This window comes from Myotis daubentonii, chromosome 10 (genome assembly GCF_963259705.1).
Source record: "Myotis daubentonii chromosome 10, mMyoDau2.1, whole genome shotgun sequence".
Taxonomy (NCBI): Eukaryota; Metazoa; Chordata; class Mammalia; order Chiroptera; family Vespertilionidae; genus Myotis; species Myotis daubentonii.
In genome coordinates this window covers 22,361,911-22,384,200 of record NC_081849.1, presented here as the reverse complement: position 1 = coordinate 22,384,200, position 22,290 = coordinate 22,361,911, and the positions used below count along the sequence as shown (strand labels likewise).

The following is a 22,290-nucleotide window of genomic DNA, read 5'->3' as shown; positions in this document are numbered from 1 at the left end:
CGTGTGTAATAGAGTTGGATAGCCCCCTCTGTCCACCCAGGTCCTTAGTTCTAAACTGTGCCATTGCAGAGCAGTCAAGAGACCAGTGCCCTCAGAAAGCAGTGAAGAGGACCATTCCGATGAGGACAGCGGCCTGGAGGACGGTGATAGTGTTGGTAGTGAAGAGGACCTGGCTCAGAGTGATACCCACACTGAAGAGCAGGAGGATGAAGGTTTGCTTAGAATTTTCAAATTTAAATTACTACTGAGAAATGTGCATCAGTGCAGTACAGGCCTCTTTAAATAGGACCCTAAGGTGTTTGGTCAAATTTATGTTAAAATGCTGAAGATGAAAACTTTGTATTATTATTATTTTTTTTAAATATATTTTATTGACTTTTTACAGAGAGGAAGGGAGAGAGCTAGAGAGTCAGAAACATCAATGAGAGAGAAACACCGATCAGCTGCCTCCTGCACATCTCCCACTGGGGATGTGCCCGCAACCCAGGTACATGCCCTTGACTGGATCTGAACCCGGGACCCTTCAGTCCGCAGGCCGACACCCCATCCACTGAGCCAAACCGGTTTCGGCTGGTTTTGTTTTTTAAATGAGTTTGGAGTGGTGTTTGACGGTTAAGATTCCTAGGGAATTTATTTATTTATTTATTTATTAAATATATTTTTATTGATTTTTTACAGAGAGGAAGGGAGAGAGATAGAGAGGGTTAGAAACATTGATGAGAGAGAAACATCGATCAGCCGCCTCCTGCACATTTCCTATTGGGGATGTGCCCGCAACCCAGGTATATGCCCTTGACCGGAATCGAACCTGGGACCTTTCAGTCCGCAGGCCGACACTCTATCCACTGAGCCAAACCGGTTTCGGCAAGATTCCTAGGGAATTTAAAACGTAGCTTAATTCTGAGGCACTACCTCTCTCTCTTGATGATCTCTCTAATTATCCAGCCCCGAATGAAAATTGGATAAACAGGATATTGCATCTAAGACCATGGTGGATTTTAAACAACTCCTTTGAGTTGAGAGGGGGATAAAGGATTTCTTGGGGCATTTTGTAAAACTGTAACCAAATGCTGTTGCTATGTTTATCAGGAATGTTGGGTAAACTCAAAGCATTTATTGAAGGAAGTAGGTCATTACAGAATGAGGAGTGGCCAATAACTGGTCCTTCAGTTTGTCTGGATGGAGGTTTTTGTTTACTTATCAGGTCGCTCCCTTCTGCTTCCTTTTCTGTAAGGCTGGCATGCCGGTTGGACCATATAAGAAATCTGAAGGAAAAAGCTTTTTTCATGAGGAGAGAATGGTAGATACCTTAGAATCAAAGAAACTTTTATACTAAAGGGACTATAAGACCTTGCATTCTACAACCAGACTCAACTGTCTATTACCTTTCTTTCACTTGAAAAAATTATGGGACTAATCTACACTAATAAAAGAGAAAAATGGTAATTGGCGTACGACGCTACCCTTTTCATTGGCTAATCAGGGCTATATGCAAATTAACTGCCAACTAAGATTGGCAGTTAACTGCCAACTAAGATTGGCAGTTAACTGCCAACTAAGATTGGCAGTTAACTGCCAACTAAGATTGGCAGTTAACTGCCAACAAGATGGCAGTTAATTTGCATATGTAGGCACAATGCAGGGAGGTGAAAGGGAAAGCAGGAAGAAGCCCCCTGCCACTGACAGTGATCGGAAACCCAGGGGGGAGCTAAGAGCTGGGAGGCAGGGCAAAGGCGGCCCTGGGGCCGCCTTTGCCCTGCCCCCCAGCCATGATCAGAGAATCAGGTGCCTTTTCTGCCCTGGCCAGTGATAGCAGGAAGTAGGGGTGGAGCCAGTGATGGGAGCTGGGCACGGTCGAAGCTGGCAGTCCCGGGAGCTAGGGGTCCCTTGCCTGGGCCTAAAGCGAAGCCCACGATCGTGGGGCCGCTGCAGCTGCGGGTCCCCGCTGCCCGGGCCGGATGCCTAGGCCAGAGGCATTAGGCCTGGGCAGGGGCAGAGCCTGCAACCGCGGGGAGCTGGGGGTCCTCTGCCCAGGCCTGACACCTCTGCCGGAGGCCTCAGGCCTGGTCAAGGGGCCGATCCGGTGATTGGCGTTTGGAGGGTGATGAGGGTCAACGCCTCTGACCGAGGCATCAGGCCTGGGTGGGGAGCGGAGCCGGGGATTGGGGGGATATGATGGTCCCCTTGCCCAGGCCTGAAGCCTGGGTCAGAGGTGTCAGGCTTGGGCGGGGGGTGGAGCAAGTGATCAGAGGGAGATGGGGGTCCCCTGCCCAGGCATGATTCCTGGGCCAGAGGCCTCAGGCCTGGGCGGGGGCCAGAGCCAGTGATCGGGGGGAGATGGGGGTCCCCCTGTCCAAGCCTGACACCTCTGGCGGAGGCGTCAGGCCTGGGCAAGGGGCCGATCAGGCGATCGGAGGGTGATGGGGGTCTACGCCTCTGGCCGAGGCATCAGGCCTGGGCAAGGGGCAGAGCCAGCAATTGGAGGGGTCTGGGGGTCCCCTGCCCAGGCCTGATGCCTGGGCCAGAGGCGTCAGGCCTGGGCAAGGGGCCGATCCTGCGATTGGAGGGTGATGGGGGTCAACGCCTGAGGGCTCCCAGTATGTGAGAGGGGGCAGGCTGGGCTGAAGGACACTCCCCCAACACACACACCCAGTGCACGAATTTCGTGCACCGGGCCCCTAGTACATAATAATGAGAGAACATTAATAAAAAATATACTGCAGAAGAGTATTGCATAGAAAGTAAAAGTTCCTCACCAATCCCTCAAGGTCCCCCAAAGTAATCACTGTTTTTTCTTTTGTATCTTTCCAGAAATTTTGTGTGCATATATAAGCATGTATATCTATTCTTAGAAACAAACAGTGAGTCTCCCTTATTCCCAGATTCTCAGCCACGTAGGACCCTTCCCCAGAGACAACCAATGTTATATGTTTCTGGTATAGCTAAAAGTATTAATACCTTTATGGGTAAAAACATACACTTATATAATATAGTGTACATTATATGTGTGAATATGTGTTATTTTTTTAAGTGTTCTATGTTTTATATTTCTAAAAAGTTTACATTTTCACAGTAGCTTATGGGACTCTATTTTTTCCTCATATCCTTACTACATTGGATTTTATCTATCTTTTTGGTTTTTGCCAATCTGTTGGTAAAAAATTGTATCTAATTTCTTGTGCTGTTTTTCTTTAATTATGAGTGAGCTTGACAGTTTTTTCATGTATATATTTGCATATCCTTTGCTCATTTTAAATTGATTTTTTCCTTATTGATTTATGCAATATCTTTATTTTTTTATTATTATTATTTTTTTTATTGCTTAAAGTATTACAAAAAGTATTACATATGTCTCCTTTTTTTCCCCCCCCACCCTTGACAATCCCCTGGCCTCCCCTACCCCCCAGTGTCTTATGTCCACTGGTTATGCTTATATGCATGCATACAAGTCCTTTGGTTGATCTCTTACCTGCCCCCCTCCTGCCCTCCCACCCTCCCCGGCCTTCCTGCTGTAGTTTGACAGTCTGTTCGAGGTAGCTCTGCCTCTGTATCTATTTTTATTCATAAGTTTATAATGGTCTTTATTATCCAGAAATGAGTGACATCATGTGGTATTTTTCCTTCATTGACTGGCTTATTTCACTTAGCATAATGCTCTCCAGTTCCATCCATGCTGTTGCAAATTATGCAATATCTTTATATATTTAAGAAGTTAGCCCTTTGTTGTATGGCTTACACTAGTGTTTTTCAGATTGTTTATTTGTTTGTTTGTTTACTTTAGATGTACAAGTCTCAAAGAAAAAGAAGAGGAAATTACCCTCTGATGTGAATGAAGGGAAAACTGTTTTCATAAGGTATGCCTTTTTACTTTTAAGAACTGCTCTATTTGTGTTGCCGTCATAGGTTTCTCTTACCTCCCTCTCTCCCTCCCTTTCTTTTCTCTTCTCCTTTTTTTCCTCTTTACTTTTTTGTACTAGTTCTATTAAGTAGACCAGAAGTTTGATGCCTCTAAGACCATTAGCACATCTAGCTCTAGGAGCATAGCAAACAATGAGAAACATAGAATCAGAACCATATACAGAAGTATTTATGCAGAGGTTATCATATGTTGTCCTTTGTTATTTTTTTATTTTTAGAAAATTTTTTCCCATTGATTTCAGAAAGGGAGGGAGAGAGAGATAGAAAACACCAATAATGAGAGAGAATCATTGATTGGCTGCCTCCTGCATGCCTCCCGCTAGGGATCGAGCCAGCAACCCAGGCATATACCCTTAATCGGACTCGAACCTGGGACCCTCCAGTCTGCAGGTCAACACTCTATCCACCGAGCCAAACCAGCTAGGGCCTTATTTAGATTTCATTCTTTGTAATTGGGGCGGCATCATTTGGAACAAATCAATTCTTCAACTATGAGAGATATCCTACTTGCTGGCCTTTGTTTTAGTTTTTGTTTTTTAATACATTTTTATTGATTTCACAGAGGAAGGGAGAGGGAGAGAGAAATAGAAACATCAATGATGAGAGAGAATCATTGATTGGCTACCTTCTGCACACCCCCTACTGGGGATCGAGCCCAAAACCTGGGCATGTACCCAAACTGGGAACCAAACTATGACCTCCTTGTTCATAGGTCAATGCTCAACCAGTGAGCCACACCAGCCGAGCACCGCTGGCCTTTCTTTTAAGGGGAATGTTAGAGAGGGGTGACACCACTTATCTCAAACAATTTCTTTCTTCATGCCTAACTTCTAAAGTAGTGTCCGTAATAAAGTAAGGCATCCCATCTGTTTCTAGGGAAACTGAGGGAGAGAGTTGGGTGGAGATGGGGTTTATTTCATGTTCCCATTGCTATTTTAGTCCTGACTGCAATAGATGGGCATTTTCAGAAGGTTGGGATATCTTTACCACACCTCTAATATGCTTTCTTGTTCTTTCTTAAGCACCAATGTGCAGGGCTATTTGAAGCTTATTTGAGAGACTAGGGGCCCAGTGCATGAATTCATGCACCTTGAAAGGAACTGTGGGCCGCGAGGCTGTGGTGGGCACAGGGGCAGGTCTCAGCCCATCCTCTGCGCTCCCCCCTTCCCCGGCCCCTCCGGCTGTGACCCCGCTCCCACCACCACTGCTCCCACAAGCTGATGGTGCTGGCCCCACCCACACCCACTGACGGAGTGATTGGGGCCGGTGCCAGCAGCAGGTGCAAGCGGGGCTGGTGCTGTCAGCAGGTGTGAGTGGCAGCTGCTGCCCCAATCACCCTTCAGGAGCAGGGGGTAGTGGAGAAAGTCCTGAGGGGCAATTGGGGCCAGCAGCCGCTGCTCGTACCCATTGACGGCGTTGAGTGATCGGGGCCAGCTCTGGATGCCAGCAGCAGGTGCGAGCAGCGGCTCAGGCTGCAACAGCGGGTGCAAGCAGGGCTGGTGCCGGCAGTGGGTGTAAGCGCTGGGTGGGACCGTGGTGTGCGGGAGCAAAGAATTTTCAGTAACCACCAGAGGCTCGCCCCGATGACAGTGACCAGCATCCTGCCTTGGTCTGGTGCCACCCCTCACCTGCTCCACCATCCCACTGCTGCCAACGTCCGCCATGTTCTATGCGCCCCCCCTGGTGGTCAGTGCACGGTTCGGTTGTTCCGCAGTTCGGTCTATTTGCATATTAGGGTTTTATATATATATATATATATATATATATATATATATATATATATATATATATATACACACACACACACACACACCAGGTAGATGTGTATTTTATCCTCTTGCACAATCTTCTGAGATTGTTTTTATTATATAAGTAATTATGCTTAGGAAATTTAGGAAATAAATGTGCAAAAAGACACAAAAACATTAACCTTAATCACTACTCAGAGAACACCCACACACATGCCCACATCATCATAAATATTTACAAAGATGTGTTTAGCATATGCATGCTGTGCTATAACCCATTTTTTCTTTACAGCATGTCTCTCCATAACTTCTTTTTACTGTGTTATATGGAATTGCCATATAAATAATTTTGTACTCTCAGAGGATTTTAACAGGAAGGAAGAAACATCACACTTAGAAGCCTGTGATCTCAATACCAAGTATACCGTTTATGCATCATTTAAATTAACAAAGAACTTAGGAAGGTAAAGGGATGAAAGAAAGAAAACTATGTACACGATGAGGCATATTAGAAGAAGTAGTGTAGCTAGGATGTGTCTTATTGCAGAACTTTTTTTGTTTTTTTATACATTTATTTATTTTAATTGATTTCAGAGAGAGGAAGGGAGAGGGATAGAAACATCAATGATGAGAGAGAATCATTGATTGGCTGCCTCCTGCATGCCCTCTACTGTGGATTGAGCCCGCAACCTGGGCATGTGCCCTTGACCGAAACCTGGGACCCTTCAGTCTGCAGGCTGACGCTCCATCCACTGAGCCAAACTGGTCAGGGCTTACAATATTATTGACTATTATCCCTATGCTGTACTTTACATCCCCATGACTGTTTTGTAACTACCAATTTGTACTCTCTAATCTCTTCACTTGAAGGATTTCCTGACTTCTATAAAATTTTAACTGAAACCAAGATTTCACAGCAACACTGAGAAGAAAATGGCTAATCAGAGAGAGACACACACATTTGAGTGTTTTGTTTGTAATCAGGGAAAGTAATTTTGGCCAATTTATTGAAAAAGCAGGTTTGTTGGATAAATGTTAGGTTGGCTCACAGAATGGTAGTTGTCAAAGAGCAAACCTTAAGAATGGGATGAGACTCTGGACAGTTCTGGGACCTCTGCTGCAGGTGGCAGTGGGTCTTTTCTCTGAGGACGCCCCACTATTTTTTTAACTTCCTTTTTTAAAAATATATTTTTATTGATTTCAGAGAGGAAGGGAGGGGGAGAGAGAGAGAGAAACATCAGTGATGAGAGAGAGTCATTGATTGGCTGCCTCCTGCACAACCCCTATTGGGGATTGAGCTCGTAACCCAGGTATGTGCCCTGACCAGGAATCGAACCCAGGATCTTTCAGTCCGCAGGCCGACACTCTATCCACTGAGCCAAACTGGCTAGGGCTATTTTTTTTAACTTCTTAACACATTTCGTACCACTCAGGAGTTTTCTCGTGTTTCACGCGCCATCTGTTAAGGACCGTTCACGAGTGTTCTCGTTTTTCACACCCATGAAAAAAAGGAGCGAATCTAGATACTTATATAAATTTTGTTTGGTCCCTCTTCATAGAGGAAAACGTTTTACGCAGTACCATACGTTAAAAAAGTACTAGGAACTTTAATTGTTGTTTTTGTAAATAAAAATGCTATAATTATTGAAAAATAACACCTAAAGTGCATTATGATGATTTAAATAACGTGCAGTTTGCCCAAAAACGTGCGGTCCCTGGCGTATGCCTTAGAGATTTCTATGCGGTATGCAGTGTGTTAAGGTGTAACAAATTGTGTAGGATGTATTAATGTAAATGTACAACTCAGTGAAATTTCTCATATTTATATACAAGGTTTGGCAAAACATGTATATGCTCATATACATTTACATATGTATATCCTATCTAATAAAAGAGAAACATGGTAATTGGCGTACGACCGATACCCTTTTCATTGGCTAATCAGGGAGATATGCAAATTAACTGTCAGCCAAGATGGTGGCCGGCAGCCAGGCAGCTTGAAACTAACATGAGGCTTGCTTGCTTCAGTGACGGAGGAAACCAACGTTCCCGCCTGCGGCTGCAGGCCTCTGAGCTGGCAGTTTAAGAAACTCTGTAACAAATACGCCCAACTTCAGCTAGCAGATTCGCAACATTGTAAGCAAAGGCCAGAAACCTCCTTTCAGCTGGAGGCCTAAGAGCTGGAGCCAAGCCTCAAGGTAAAGCTGGCCCAGAATAAAAAAAAAAAAAAAAAAAAGGAAAAAAGGAGCGGTTGGGAACTGCAGTCACTCCCAGCCTGAAAACAGCCCTCAGCCCCTCACCCAGGCTGGCCAGGCACCCCAGTGGGGACCCCCACCCTGATCCAGGACACGCTTCAGGGCAAACCAGCCGGCACCCAACCATGCACCAGGCCTCTACCCTATATAGTAAAAGGGTAACGTGCCTCCCAGCACCGGGATCAGCATGACAGGGGGCAGCGCCCAAACCCCCTGATCGCCCTGCGGCTCTTTGTGTGACAGGGGGCGGGGCCACAACCTCCCTATCCACCCTGCTCTGTGCCTGATAGGGGGGAGCTCCCCCCCCCCCCCACGGGCCCTGCCCTGAGTGTGAGAGTGGCGGCGCCTCAACCCCCTGATCCGCCCTGCTCTGTGGGTGATAGAGGGAAGCACCCCAACCCCCTGATGGGCCCTGCTCTGTGCGTGACAGGGTACAGAGCCCCAACCCCCCTGATGGGCCCTGCTCTGTGTGTGACAGGGGGTTGCTCCACAACCTCCCCATCGACCCTGCCTTGAGTGTGACAGGGGGCGGCGCCCCAACTCCCCAATCAGCCCTGCTCTGAGCCCGACCAGGGGCTGCACCTAGGGATTGGGCCTGCCCTCTGCCACCCGGGAGCAGGCCTAAGCCAGCAGGTCGTTATCTCCTGAGGGGTCCCAGACTGCTAGAGGGCACAGGCCAGGCTGAGGGACCCCCCCTCCCCCCCCGAGTGCACAAATTTTTGTGCACCGGGCCTCTAGTTTATATATATGAATGTACACATGTATCCATGTAACCACCACCCAGATCAAGACATAAGTTTCCTTTGGGTGGGACACTGCTGTTTTGAAGTGAATCTGCATCTACAACTTCTGGTCTTTGTATAACTCTGTTCAAGTTTTAAATTCCTGGAGAGAGAATCTGATTGACAGAGGAAGGTCAAGGGGCAGAGTCACATATCAGAAACCTGGCCATTGGAGGTCTCCCCTATTAGTGCTATTCCTCAACAAGGCAGAGTGGTCTTGAGCAAGGGAACCACTCCAGTTGGTGTCTAACTCGCTCATTTTGTAACCAGAACATGGGATCTTTTGTAATTGACCTTTCTTGTGATCTAATTGTCTTCCATAGAAACCTGTCCTTTGACTCAGAGGAAGAAGAACTTGGGGAGCTCCTCCAGCAATTTGGAGATCTTAAATATGTCTGCATTGTCTTACATCCAGACACAGAGCATTCTAAAGGTATTTGTTGTCAGCTGGTCCGGCCCTAGAAGAGTGAAACTATTGCCATGGGCACTAAGGGGTTCACATTCAGCCCAAGTTTCTGTGGTCCATAGAAGCACCAAAGACATTCTGAGGTTGTCCTCTATGAGGTCAAATTCATGCAGCATATTTCATGCACCTGCCAGCCATAATTTTGTCTAAGCTTTTTAAGCCCTTATTTACTTTAGGGTAATGAATTCCATTTGTTGTTCTTTGAATTTCAAATGTGATAACATCTCATGGGTATTAATTATTCCACATTGCTTGACATTACTGGGATCTTTTTAGTTGTGTTTCTTAGAGATGGAAGATGATAGAAACTTTGTCTCAGTGGTAACAGAAAGAAAGAAAACTATATAAGAAGGGTTCTGCTATAGATTTTTTTCCCTAAAGCTATTTATTTGAGTTTCCAGGGTTGACCATTCCTCATTTCAGTATATTACTTTTCATAATCTTTGATTTCATCAATTGCAGTCATTCTCCTAAAGCAATTCTTTTTTTATGTGGTTTTTTGTTGTTCTCACCCAAGGATATTTTTGCATTGACTTTTTAAAATATATTTTTATTGATTTCATAGAGAAAGGGAGAGGGAGAGAGAGAAACATCAGTGATGAGAGAGAATCATCAATCAGCTTCCTCCTGCACGCCCCCTACTGGGGATTGAGCCTGCAACCTGGCATGTGAACCGTGACCTCCTGGTTCATAGGTCAATGCTCAATAACAGCCACACTGGATGGGCAGTGAATTCTTAATTCATTCTGATTCTTGATTCCTTTGCATTCTACCAAAAGCTATGAACCATCTCCTCAGAAAAAGGCCACTTCTGAGAGTTTGTGGGCTCCCTGGAGCCTATCCATGGATTGTTAACCTACTTTTTAAATTATCTTATTTTCCAAACTGATGAGATCTGAGCATTTTTGGGTTTTACTTGGCTAAAAAAGATGTACACGAGGCCTTATGATGGAAAGAAAATGGAACTGCTTCCTGGAGATTCAGGATCTAATCCCAGCTAGATCATAGCCCAGCTGGGTGATTTTTGGCAAATCATTTAACCACTGTGGGCTTTCATTTCTTATCTGTACAATTAGTGTGTTCAGCTAGAGTAATCACTTAAGGTGCCTTAAGCTCTGATATTGAATTATACTTCTCCATTTCCAGTATGTTTTTCTAAAAATGAGCAACTGGAATTGCATAGAATGTTTCAAGTATGGTAAGATATTGCTTTAGTGTGATGTCTTTTGTCCCTTTTAGAGTGTGTGCTGTATTGGGTTGATATTTTCAGAATGTAGTCTACAATTGACTTGCTTCAATTTCTACCTTGTTCTGTTAATTTTAGTTGAGAGTTAATGATCTTAAGTATAGTTTTCATTATTTTTTGTTAATGCATGTCTTTCCCTAGCTCATAATTAAATTTTTCTGGCGCTTTTTCTGCCTACTCACTCATACAGCCTTGGCCTCATCCTCCAGTTTATCCCATCAGCAAGCTATTTCACTGCCTGGAAGAGCTGAATATTATCTGCAGACTTTTAGGGAAGTGTTAAGACTGAATTTAATACTGACCCTGGAAATTCCAATGATACAATTCCTACCCATTCAGAGAGAAATACCCATTTTTTTCATATTGGACAAATAGGATAATCTGCCTATTAGAAACATTTCCTCCCCATCTTTCTTTCTTTTTTTTTTAATGTATTTTATTGATTTTTTACAGAGAGGAGGGGAGAGGAATAGAGAGTCAGAAACATCGATGAGAGAGAAACATCGATGAGCTGCCTCCTGCACACCCCCTACTGGGGATGTGCCCGCAACCAAGGTATATGCCCTTGACGGAAATCGAACCTGGGACCCTTGAGTCCGCAGGCTCTATCCACTGAGCCAAACCGGCCAGGGCCCCTCCCCATATTTCTGTATTTGTTTCTTTATATGGAGTATTTATTAATGCCGGGCATTATAGTAGTGCTAGGGATATGGGAACAGTCAAGAAACATGGCCCTTATTCCTCAAGCACCTAGTCTTTTTGTGAAGATGCCATCTGAATGGGGCTATAAATAGAGATGTGAGTGAAGGACCGGCAGGGTGGGACACTTGACTCTGCCTGGAGGAGGCAGGAAAGATCTCACTAGATGGTGACCCTTGGGTTGGCCTGCCCATGTGTTCTCTCAGTGAGTCTGCTGCCATTAATTTTTTTAAAAAAATAATTTATTTATTAAATTGATTGGGGAGACATGGTCAACACGAACACATAGGTTTCAGGTGTGGGTTTTTGTGTTACAAGATCTGTATATTGTACCATGTGCCCACCACCCAAAGTAAAATCTTGTCCTGTCACCTATATTAGGACACCCTTCTCCCATCAATGAGTGAAATCATCTAGCTTTTTCTGACTGACTTATTTCATTTAGCATAATATTCTCAAGGTCCATCCTTGTTGTTGCAACTGGCGCTATTTCACCCTTTCTTATGCCATTTATTCTTATTGGGGACAAAACATCACTCCCCCAGTGGGGAATACTAACACAATATTATGAAACTTATATTTAAAATAAGGTTGTGGGTTTTTTTTTTGTTTTTTTTTAAAATATATTTTATTGATTTTTTACAGAGAGGAAGGGAGAGAGACAGAGAGTAAGAAACATTGATCAGCCGCCTCCTGCACATCCCCCACTGGGGATGTGCCCGCAACCCAGGTACATGCCCTTGACCAGAATCGAACCTGGGACCCTTGAGTCCGCAGGCTGACGCTCTATCCACTGAGCCAAACCGGTCCCGGCGGTTGTGGTTTTTTTTAATGTCAATAACAGAAATTAGGATGGGCTAATTGGCCCTGCATCTAACCAGTGAGAAATTCTGGACTGTGAGTTGAGAATTGAGCTCATGGGTTTCTGGTTCACTGCTGTATTCATTTGATAGAGGCCTGAGCCTTTTACTCCACGAGGCAGGTGTCCCCATATCTAATGCCTCCCAAGTAACAATGATGACAGTGAGATCTGTAATTAATTTCAGGATCAAGTGGTCGCTGCCTCATTTTTTAAATCTTCTAATAGGCATGCAGTAAGTGATGCTGAATAAAATGTTAGGCTGGAATTTCTCCAGCATTTCTTGTGGATATTTGTTACTAAGGAGAGAGATGGGAAGACTAAAGTTCTAGGAGTATTGGAAAAGATGAGGGAAATAATAAAATTTCGTTGCGAGCAGTTGTGCTATTTTTTTAGTACCTGACAGCGCCTGTCTCAACGGCATTTAACAAAAGGATGCTACCACCCCTTCCACTTGTGTCAGCCTCCCACCATTTGTGTGTTGTCTTTGGCTTCCTGGTGGGCCATGGGAGTTTAACATTCTCACTTGAATTTTGTCTCTCTGTACAGGTTGTGCATTTGCTCAGTTCATGACTCAAGAAGCAGCTCAGAAATGCCTTGCAGCTGCTTCTCCAGAGACCGAGGTAAGGAAGACATTTCCTTTACCCTGTAACCCAGGCAATAGTGGCTCCTAGGGGCAACACCTACTGTTTATGCAAAGCATCATCATTATTATTATGTTGTCAATAATGTAATAATAGTCAAGCTTACATTTATTGGGCACTTAGTGTCTCATAGGCACGCTCATTAGATAGGCACATGCATTTTCTTATTTAGTCCTTACATCAGCCCTATCAACACTAATAAAAGAGAAAAATGGTAATTGGCGTACGAGCTACCCTTTTCATTGGCTAATCAGGGCTATATGCAAATTAACTGCCAACTAAGATTGGCAGTTAACTGCCAACTAAGATTGGCAGTTAACTGACAACAAGATGGCGGTTAATTTGCATATGTAGGCACAATGCAGGGAGGCTAAAGGGAAAGCAGGAAGAAGCCCCCTGCCACTGACAGTGATCGGAAACCCAGGGGGGAGCTAAGAGCTGGGGGGCAGGGCAAAGGCGGTCTTGGGGCCGCCTTTGCCCTGCCCCCCAGCCATGATCGGAGAATCAGGTGCCTTTTCCGCCCTGGCCAGTGATAGCAGGAAGTAGGGGTGGAGCCAGTGATGGGAGCTGGGCACGGTCGAAGCTGGCAGTCCCGGGAGCTAGGGGTCCCTTGCCTGGGCCTAAAGCGGAGCCCACGATCGCGGGGCCGCTGCAGCTGCGGGTCCCCGCTGCCCAGGCCGGACACCTCAGCCAGAGGCGTCAGGCCTGGGCAAGGAGCCGATCCTGCGATTGGAGGGTGATGGGGGTCAACGCCTGAGGGCTCCCAGTATGTGAGAGGGGGTAGGCTGGGCTGAGGGACACTCCCCCCCCCCCCCACACCCAGTGCACGAATTTCGTGCACCGGGCCCCTAGTAGGGTTATATAAGGTTAGTATAATTCTATTGCCATTGTCTGTTAAATTTTCTTAAGTAGAGATAACACTACCATTTCATTAGCTTTCTTTAGATTACTAAAAATTTGCTTATTTACAGATCAGTTCCCTCAGTTTGGGCCTACTTTGGGCCTAATCATCTCCCATAAAATAAATTATTTAGTCCTGGCTGCCCTAAACACACACATGGCCTTTTGCACAGCTATAGTAAATACTGTTAGCTGGGCCAAAATATATTGGGGTTGGGTTCCATAGCTTAATTGGCGTCTGCTGTTTCCCTTTCCTTGCTGTTTCTTGTCAGTTCCTTAGTTTTTACTTGTTTTTTTGTTTTTTTTAAAATATATTTTATTGATTTTTTACAGAGAGGAAGGGAGAGAGATAGAGAGTTAGAAACATCGATGAGAGAGAAACATCGATCAGCTGCCTCCTGCACATCTCCTGCTGGGGATATGCCAGCAACCCAGGTACATGCCCTTGACCGGAATCGAACCTGGGACCTTTCAGTCCGCAGGCCGACGCTCTATCCACTGAGCCAAACCGGTTTCGGCAGTTTTTACTTGTTATGTGTTTTAAGAGATAGGGTTGCAATCTGTTACAGGGTGGCGGGCTGAAATTGGATGGCCGGCAACTCAAGGTTGACTTGGCAGTGACCCGTGATGAGGCTGCAAAGCTCCGGACAAAGAAGGTGAAGAAGCCGACCGGAACCCGGAACCTCTACCTGGCCCGAGAAGGCTGTGAGTAGTGGATGGGAGACGTAAACCAGGCCTCTGAGAAGCTGGCCCTGTGCTGTGGCAGTGACCCAGCAATATTTATGTTTGAGGGCATGTTTCACATTAAAACCACAAATGTCCTCATTAGCAGTGTTTTTTTATTATTATTATTTTAATGTTTTTTGTTTCTGTTTTTAAAATTTTTTTTTTTTTTTAATTTTAGAGAGGGAGGAGGGGAGAAAGAAAAAGAGAGAAACCAATGTAAGAGAGATACATCGATAGGTTGCCTCCTGTACGTACCCTGACTGGGGATTAAACCTACAACCTAGGTATGTGCCCTAACCAGGAATTGAACTGGTGACCTTCCGGTGCATGGGATGATGCTCCAACCAACTGAGCCACACTGGCCAGGGCATTAGTGTTATATTATTATTTCACTTTAGTAGATGTGGCTTTCTGTTTGGAAACCTTCACCCAGTTTGTAGATGAGCCAGTCTCGTCTTTTCTGCCTGCTGGCCTTTAGATCTTTTCATCGGAGATTGGCAGGGCAAAGAGGGAGGAAAAACTCAAATTACCTTTGCTTCTTGTCATCATTTCTTTTTTTAAACATATATTTTATTTCAGAGAGGAAGGAAGAAGGAGAGAGAGAGAGAGAGAGAGAGAGAGAGAGAGAGAGAGAGAGAAGCATCAGTGATGAGAGAGAATCATTGATCAGTTGCCTTCTGCACACCCCACACTGGGGATCGAGCCCACAACCTGGGCATGTGCCCTGACCGGGAATAGAACCGTGACCTCCTGGTTCATAGGTAGATGCTTAACCACTGAGCCACGCTGGCTGGGAGATTTATATAATAAGAGGTTTTCTGAAATAGTGAAAATTACAACTAAAATTACTCTTTGGATTTAAAATGTGCAGAGTGCCTTTCTCTTAATGCCAAAAAGATAATCAGAAATTAGCTTTAATTAAAAAAAAGAGAATCCCTCCCTCTAGGTTAGTGATGGCGAACCTTTTGAGCTCGGCGTGTCAGCATTTTGAAAAACCCTAACTTAACTCTGGTGCCGTGTCAGATATAGAAATTTTTTGATATTTGCAACCATAGTAAAACAAAGACTTACATTTTTGATATTTATTTTATATATTTAAATGCCATTTAACAAAGAAAAATCAACCAAAAAAATGAGTTCGCTTGTCACCTCTGACACGCGTGTCATAGGTTCGCCATCACTGCTCTAGGTCATACAGTGTTTGTCAGCCCACCTGCTACACAACTGCCCAGTGAGGACTGGTAATGTTAGGTCATTAGCCTTCGATACTAAGCCTCTATATGGTGATTTGGCTGTTTTCTGGGCTGGCTTATTTCACCACTTAGTCATGATCCCCTAGTACATGAGCAGTGAAATTCCAAGGGCCAGGGTATAGGTGGAGCAGTTTTGCATCCAAATGCTTAAAATGTGCTTATTTTCAGAACTTCCTTTAGGCCTTTCCAGCTGGTGTTGGGCATGTAGGGGAGGGAAGGAGAAGAGGAATGAAATTACAAACTATTCAGAGCAGCAGTTGCCAACCGGTGGTCTGCGGACCACTGGTGGTCCGTGAGGTCTGAAAGGTTGGCAACCACTGATTCAAAGTATTAGTCCTTGAGAGCAGCTCTGAGCTAAAAAGTTAGCCCTGTAGCCTATTTCTGGCCCTACCCAAATGCCTCTGTGTCCTGGCCAGCAGAGTCCTCTGGGCCCTGTACAAAGAGCTTGCATCATTCAAATCACATTCCTCTTGTTGCTCAGTGAACATTCCCTTGCTGATGTCTTGGCCTTTTTCCCTCTTTCTGCAGTGATTCGTGCTGGGACGAAGGCTGCAGAGGGTGTGAGCGCGGCTGATATGGCCAAAAGAGAACGGGTGAGTAGGTTAGGTACCACCCTTCAATTCGACATGACTTATTATAAATCAATAAGTAATAATTATTGAATGGTAGAGGTGTTTATTCAAGAGCCAAGTTTTGGTAACAGGCCATACTTACACTGTTGTTAGAGAGAAAAAAGCACGCAGGTGAAACAGCAAATAACCCAAAGTTATCATAACATTAGCTCACCATTATATGCCATTAGAAGAACCGGATCTTACTCTTATTTTCCTAATGCTCAGCAGTAATGTCTGCTGAATAGTATGCTTAGAGATCATGTAGTAGACACTTAGAGGCTGGGGCTGTGTATAATTAGGTGTCAGTGTAAATGCAGGATGACATAAGAGAGGAAGTTCCGAGTAGGCTGGGATCAGTAGGGAAGAAGGTGGATGTGGGTCTTGAGATCGTTAAGATGTCTGTTTTGGGGAGGGGGAGGAGGAGGTCTCCAGATTATACAGTCATTTTTGGAAAGCTCCATGTTATGAGAGTTTCTACTGCTGACTGATGCCCTTAAATCCCTCTGCTGCTTGGTAATGTTAGTTCCCAGTATCTTTTACTTTTGCCCACATAGCTTACTTTCAGAGAGCTAAGCCAACCTAGAATTAGCTTTGGAACCTGAAAGTGCAGAAGGTGATGGACAGAGATGAGAATATAACGACAGGAAGAGGTAGTGTGTCTTTTGTGTAGTTTCCTTTCTAGACTAGTGTTCTCAACCTTATTTGTTAGTGAGCATCCGGAAATGATGGTATTTGAGGGGCATTGTATACCCTTTTCTGATCACATTGCAATAGTGACACATTTAATTTTCTCTTAGATGAATTTTTCTAGCAAAAAGCTCATAGAGTATATGCATTATAATTCACAGCAGGCACAGCTTTTCCTGGAAGAAAAATCAGACTTTTGAACTTAGGCCTCTTCAAATATCCCTTTACCGTTCATTTCCAGAGCATCCATTTATTTTGTGATTTGTTAGAACCTTTGCCAAATAAGGAGCAGCAGGAATGAGAAGACTTGATGAAAGAAAAAAATGTAATTTGAACCTTTTTTCTGCTAATTTTTCTAATTAAAAAAAAAATCAGGAGAAGAATGTCATCTTTCATCTTTGAGACAGGCTGCCCTGGGTCAGTGTTTTGTGCAGCATAGTAGAGGCTGATGCTCTAGAAGCAGAATTCATTTCTGTGGTCAGGGATATTCCTTTGCCTAAAGGTGGCAGAGTAGAGACAAGACAGCATTCTCTCAAGTATTCTTTAAAGAAATTCTATTATTTTTGGAAAGACTAATAGTTTGAGTTGGTGGGTTGATCAGGACTGGGCATAAATGTTAACTACAGTATTATTTATTATTTACTCTGTGCCAAGTTTTGAGGTCAGGATTTTATGTATATCTCCCCATTTTGGCCTTGCATCACTGCTGAGAAATTGACATTATACTAGTATTTTGATCTACAGTTCCACTTTGTAGGTGAAAATATTGTGGCTTAAAAAATTTCATGTAACTTCTCCAGTTAGGGCTGGATTTTGAATCCATGACTGTCCCACGTGCCCACCATCTTGCCTCCTGATCCTTTCTTTCCCTGTGCTGGGACCGTACAGCTGCAGGGCGGGTGATTTCCCTCCTTTTCTCTATGTGCATAGTTATTGGATGGGGTCGTGGTTCTTTCCTCTTGTAGAACTGTGAGCCTGCATTTTTAAAGGGTGGATTAGATTGCTAACAGTTTTTTGTTCTTTCAGTTTGAGCTACTGAAGCATCAGAAACTGAAGGACCAGAATATCTTTGTCTCCCGCACCAGGCTCTGCCTGCACAATCTCCCCAAGGCCGTGGATGACAAACAGCTCAGAAAGTTGCTGCTGAATGCCACTAGAGGGGAGAAGGGCGTGCGCATCAAGGAGGTGAGAGTTGGCCCTGTCCACTCAGAACTTTGGTCCTGGGTCAGATGGAGCATTTATTTTCAGGCTGTGGTGCTAGCAGATTGACACATTTTCTTCTGGACACATTGTCAGTAGACAGGGCGGACTTTGGCAGTTTTCGTGCCTTTTTTTTTTTTTGCCTTTTTTCTAAGAACTGCCTTTCACATCTGACCAGATTGCAGTAGAATGTGAGGAAGTCTCTGCCCTAGTGAAGTACTTTAGCAAGCACTTACTGAATGCCCGCTGTGTGCTCAGCATTATGCCAGGTGCTGTAATGTTAATTTTCTTGCAGAGAAAATCACCTGTGTGCTTTGCTCTTTAGAAGAGCATTTTGCTGTCCTTTAGGCTCCCAGCCCATGGTGAGAGTCCTCAGTGCCCTGTGGTGAGCACAGGGAGCTGCACAGGTCGTCAGCAGCTGTGCTAGACAAACACTGTTCACACTGACAGGGTTAGACATGGAGAACAGAAGCCTTTCTGCTTCCCGTTTCCCCCATGGCGGCTTGCATCCCTGTGTCATAGTGCTTACTATTACGCTGTCCTGCAATTGTTTATCAGTCATTTCTCCAACCAAACTGAGCTCTTTTAGGGCAGGTGTCATCTCATTGTTTCTAATGCTTGGCATAGCACCTGGCACATAGTAATCTATCGATCAGTATTTCCTGAAAAAGTAACATAGCCAGTGTTATGAATCTTCTGTGCTCTGTTTCATCCCCATAACTTTTCCTAATCCCTGAGAGCCTCACCAAAATGTATGGTATTGGTATTTGGGGAATTACGTGAGAGAATGTGAACATGCCACTCTTGGTAAAACTGTTCAAAGTGTTACTGGTATAGGGGTCAGTTGTGTAATTCCTCATATCAACATCCACAACACTTAAGTGTCTGCACATTTAAAACCTGTCATTTAGAGAAACTTACGTGTTTTACAATATCTGCATTGTATTGAGTTTTTTTCTTTAATTCTTTCATATGTGTGAGTATAGTGTCTCAGCAAGAGAGTAAGCTTCTTGAGGACAGGAACCTCATTCTATGCTTTTCTTGATTTCCCTATAGTGCACGGCACAGAGTAGATTCTGGACATACACCAAATGATCATCCAAGTGGTCCTAATGCCTAGACCTAATGCCCAGCTTCTACGAGTAATAGAATGTGAATGATCAGTTTTCCCAAGATTCCTTGCTGTATCTCAGTGCCCCAGGATGCCTATTACATTCAGCTGAAGGATTTAGGGAAAGGCCACATCAGGGAGGATCTGAGTGCCCAGCAAAGACTGCTGAAGCTTCTTTTTGTATTTCTGAGACTGCATGTGGTGCAGGCTTCTCCCCATGCCTGAAATGCCTTATCTAAAGCCATCAGGCTTTCTTCCTTCCCTTCTTTAGTAATTTCTTTTCTTTTTTTAAAATATATTTTTATTGATTTCAGAGAGGAAGGTAGGGAGAGAGAGAGAGAGAGAGAGAGAGAGAGAGAGAGAGAAACATCAATGCTGATAATCATTGATCGGCTGCCTCCTGCACACCCCCCACTGGGGATCGAATCTGCAACCCCGGCATATGCCCGTGACCGGAATCGAACCCTGGACCCTTCAGTCCGCAGGCTGACGCTCTATCCACTGAGCAAAACCGGCCAGGGCAGTAATTTCTGAGTGGTTTCTACAATGATGAGCTCTAGCACTACATTTTATCCTCAGTGATAACTTAATATACAACTTCAGGTACCATGGACCTCTCAACTTGTATGTATTGTTAGTAGTTAGTTATTATAATTTCTTCTTGGAGAGTGGATTTTATATGCATGCTTATTTGTAGGTCAGTGTCGATGTCTGTAAACCCCTAGAAAGCATGAAAATACCTATTTAATTTGCTTTGTGCTCTCAGTAGCTGTATTCTAATAAAACAGACAGTCACAGTGTTATTTTAGTACAACTCTTGTGGTGATCTAGCTGAAGAATCTGTCCCAAGAATTGAATCTGTTAAGGCCCTCCTCCTGTAATTACTGATTCTTTTTCTTGTTCTACTCATAGTGTAAGGTGATGCGAGACCTCAAAGGAGTTTATGGGAAAATTAAGGGTCAGTCCCTGGGCTACGCCTTTGCAGAGTTCCAGGAGCACGAGCATGCCCTGACTGCCCTACGCCACATCAACAACAACCCAGAAATCTATGGGCCTCAGAAGGTGAGCCTCATCCTGTGGGGAGAGCTGTTCCCCTGAGGACCTTTTACAGAAAACCATTCCTCTCCTTTGTGTCCAGTGCTCTCAGACATTTGAGTGATGGGAAAGAGTAGCAAGTCGATGGAGGCAATGAGCAGTGATTCAGGTAATAAGATGATTGGCAGGAACTCTAAATCGTGTAGACTACTTACACTACGGCCCCTTACCTGTAAGTAGAGTTAAGTGAGCAGCCACCTCTGACTTGCAGAAAAGAGGGCAATGGTGGGAGACAACTCAGCTCATTGCACTCAGAGATTAAGAAATCGAATGAATGACATTCTGTCTCCTCTGACACAGAGACCAATAGTGGAGTTCTCTTTGGAAGATCGAAGGAAGCTTAAAATAAAGGAACTGAGGATCCAGCGCAGCCAGGTACAGAACTGAAATGTTTTTTCTGTTTTTGTTATTTTTTAATTGTTGTTCATAACACATAACATACAGCCTGCTGTTTTTAAGTGTACACTTCAGTTAAAACAGTTTTTAAAGGCTATCTCTAAACTTCTGTTTTGTTCAGTTTGTGATCTGCCCCCTTGAAAGGGACTCTACCTCAGTAGGTCCTGTGTTACTCTTTACTCACCGTCCCCCAGCACTCTCTAGGCTGCCTCCTCTGCTGGCCTGTCTGTGAGAGCCCCACAGAAGGGAGAGGAAGGAGAGAAGACTGTGTGCTGATCACGCACATGCGAGACCACTTACATGTATGAACTCATTTAATCCTCATCAGCCATGTCCGGTGGACATTATCAACCCCATTTTACAAACTAGGAAATGAAGCCGACAGGGTAATAACCTGCCAAGGAACTCAGCAAGCAGCAGAGGCTGAGTATGGACATAAGTATTCATATGAAGCAGCCTGGTACACGCCCAGGCAGCGACTCGTGCAGTGCTTGGTGATGGTCCATGTCAGAATTAATGGCCACAATTAAAGTTGTGCACACCTGTAGATTTCAGCGGTCTCTTTCATAATTGATTTTTCTTCTTAGATAGCTCCAGAAATGTGATGCCTGATAGTTTTAGTACTGCTTTTAATCTAGTGTGGCATAGAGGAAAGAACAGGGACTTGGGGAACGGGAATACTTATTACGTTCACACTCAGCCTCTGCTGCTTGCCGAGTTCCTTGGCAGGTTATTACCTCTGTCGGCTTCATTTTCTAGTTTGTAAAATGGGGTTGATAATGTCCACCGGACATGGCTGATGAGGATTAAATGAGTTAATACATGTAAGTTGTCTCACATGTGCGTGGTCAGCGCACAGTCAATACTCTCGTACCCATTCCCCCCCAACACAGGATCAGACTGTTCTTGATGCCAAAGCTCTTACAGCTGACCTCGCTGTTATACCCTAGCTGGCATATGTATCAGACATTTGCAGTTTTTGTGGGAAGTGTGAGCATGACCAGTAGAGGAGTAGGTTCAGCGCTTGACACAATGCCTTGGGTTGAAAACCTGTGATCTGGTTCTGGTTCAAGACAACTTTTTACTTCTAGGTTTATTTACTGCCTTAAGCCATTGTTTCAGGAGGTGATTCTGAAGCTACTTCAGTTGTGTCTCTTATCTCCATTAGGCTATGAATCCTGAAAGGTAGACGCTATTCTTCCCATCTGTGTGTACCCTTACCACTTAGAAGCAGAGATGGCATATAACATTATATAATAGATCTTTGTGTATCAATGTGCCTATCTCAACTTTTAAAGTGAAAGGACAAAACAAGACAACATTGATTTCATGTGAAACTTCATTTTCTTTTTCCACTTTAGTGCAACATAAATATGTACTATCTTTGATGCCTTACTTCTCATAGCATCTTTTTTTATCATCTTTTTTTAATCTTGACTTATTCCTTCTCTAATGTTTTTTCCTTTTAAAAAAAATATTTTTATTGATTTCAGAGAGGAAGGCAGAGGGAGAGAGAGATAGAAACATCAATGATGAGAGAGAATCATTGATCAGCTGCCTCCTGCACACCCTACACAGGGGATCAAGTCCACAACCTAGGCATGTGCCTTGACCGGGAATTAAACTGTGACCTCCTGGTTCAAAGGTTGATGTTCAACTACTGAGCCACACCGGCTGGCCTCCCATATACA

The 22,290-nt window shown here is 44.3% G+C and overlaps 1 protein-coding gene across 1 annotated transcript in view; it reads left to right on the top strand.

Annotated features, from left to right (window-relative positions):
* The window catches only part of RBM28 (RNA binding motif protein 28), a 35,004-nt gene that overhangs the window by 8,348 nt on the left and 4,366 nt on the right, over positions 1-22,290 (top strand). The window contains exons 8-16 of the mRNA XM_059711715.1: positions 70-212; positions 3,782-3,854; positions 9,027-9,136; positions 12,523-12,596; positions 14,087-14,222; positions 16,025-16,089; positions 17,824-17,982; positions 20,021-20,170; positions 20,504-20,578. Of these exons, the coding sequence (XP_059567698.1) occupies positions 70-212; positions 3,782-3,854; positions 9,027-9,136; positions 12,523-12,596; positions 14,087-14,222; positions 16,025-16,089; positions 17,824-17,982; positions 20,021-20,170; positions 20,504-20,578 (985 nt within the window). The remainder of the gene's footprint in view (positions 1-69; positions 213-3,781; positions 3,855-9,026; positions 9,137-12,522; positions 12,597-14,086; positions 14,223-16,024; positions 16,090-17,823; positions 17,983-20,020; positions 20,171-20,503; positions 20,579-22,290) is intronic.